The following is a 727-nucleotide window of genomic DNA, read 5'->3' as shown; positions in this document are numbered from 1 at the left end:
GACCTGTCTGGCACGGGCGGCGCTGCTGCGGTACACGCCCGGAGGCGGCGACAGCGGTAGCAGCAGGTACGGCTGCAGCATCAGCAGCAGCAGCAGGGGAGGGAGCAGGGCAGGAAACAGGGCTGACACCGCCAGTGATGAGGGCAGCGACTTCTTTGGCCCTGACGAGGCAGATTATGGGGCGGATGCTGTGGACGATGGGCTGGAGGAGGACGGCGACCGCAGCGGCGGCAGCGGCGAGGGCTTGGGCAAGGGTAAGGAAGGCGGAGGCGCAGCGCCCATGGCATTAAGCTCTGGTTGCCGCAGCCGCACAGTGTTGCGTCTGACGGCGCCGGGCAGCGCGCCGCCCTCAGCTCAGTGCAGTTGCTGGCGACACCAAACAGCCAGCTGTTTGCTGCTGGGACGGAGGTGAGTGTGATGATGCTGGCCAAGCTAGGGGTGAAGGGCACACGGCAGCGCCGCAGAGTGTGCAGCCAGCGCGCACCACATGGCGCCGCCTGGCAGGCTCCCCTGGCGCCAAGGCGGGCACTGCTGCAAGCGCAGCACCCGCTTACGCCAAGCCGCAGTCGCCAGCCAACCGGAGCCCGCAGCGCAGGCTGCGGCGCTTGCTGCTCATGCAAGCTGGCCAGGGTTGTCGCGGTCCGGCCGCGGGGGCTGACTGTGTTTGAACGCGTGACGCGTCAGCGCCACATGCGGCCAGGCCTTGGAGAGCGGCTCAGAGACCAAG

General features: G+C 68.6%; 1 protein-coding gene across 1 annotated transcript; it reads left to right on the top strand.

The window, feature by feature from the left end:
* Positions 1-44: 44 nt before the first annotated feature.
* On the top strand, positions 45-254 carry MNEG_12727 (hypothetical protein; the record flags this gene model as incomplete). The annotated part of the gene is made up of 1 exon (XM_014038801.1): positions 45-254. A coding segment is annotated over one exon (210 nt), but the record flags the coding sequence as incomplete, so codon positions are not given.
* Between the last annotated feature and the right edge of the window lie 473 nt (positions 255-727).

The sequence above is a fragment of the Monoraphidium neglectum genome, assembly GCF_000611645.1.
Source record: "Monoraphidium neglectum strain SAG 48.87 unplaced genomic scaffold scaffold03400, whole genome shotgun sequence".
Taxonomy (NCBI): Eukaryota; Viridiplantae; Chlorophyta; class Chlorophyceae; order Sphaeropleales; family Selenastraceae; genus Monoraphidium; species Monoraphidium neglectum.
This window is presented reverse-complemented; position numbering and strand designations above follow the sequence as displayed.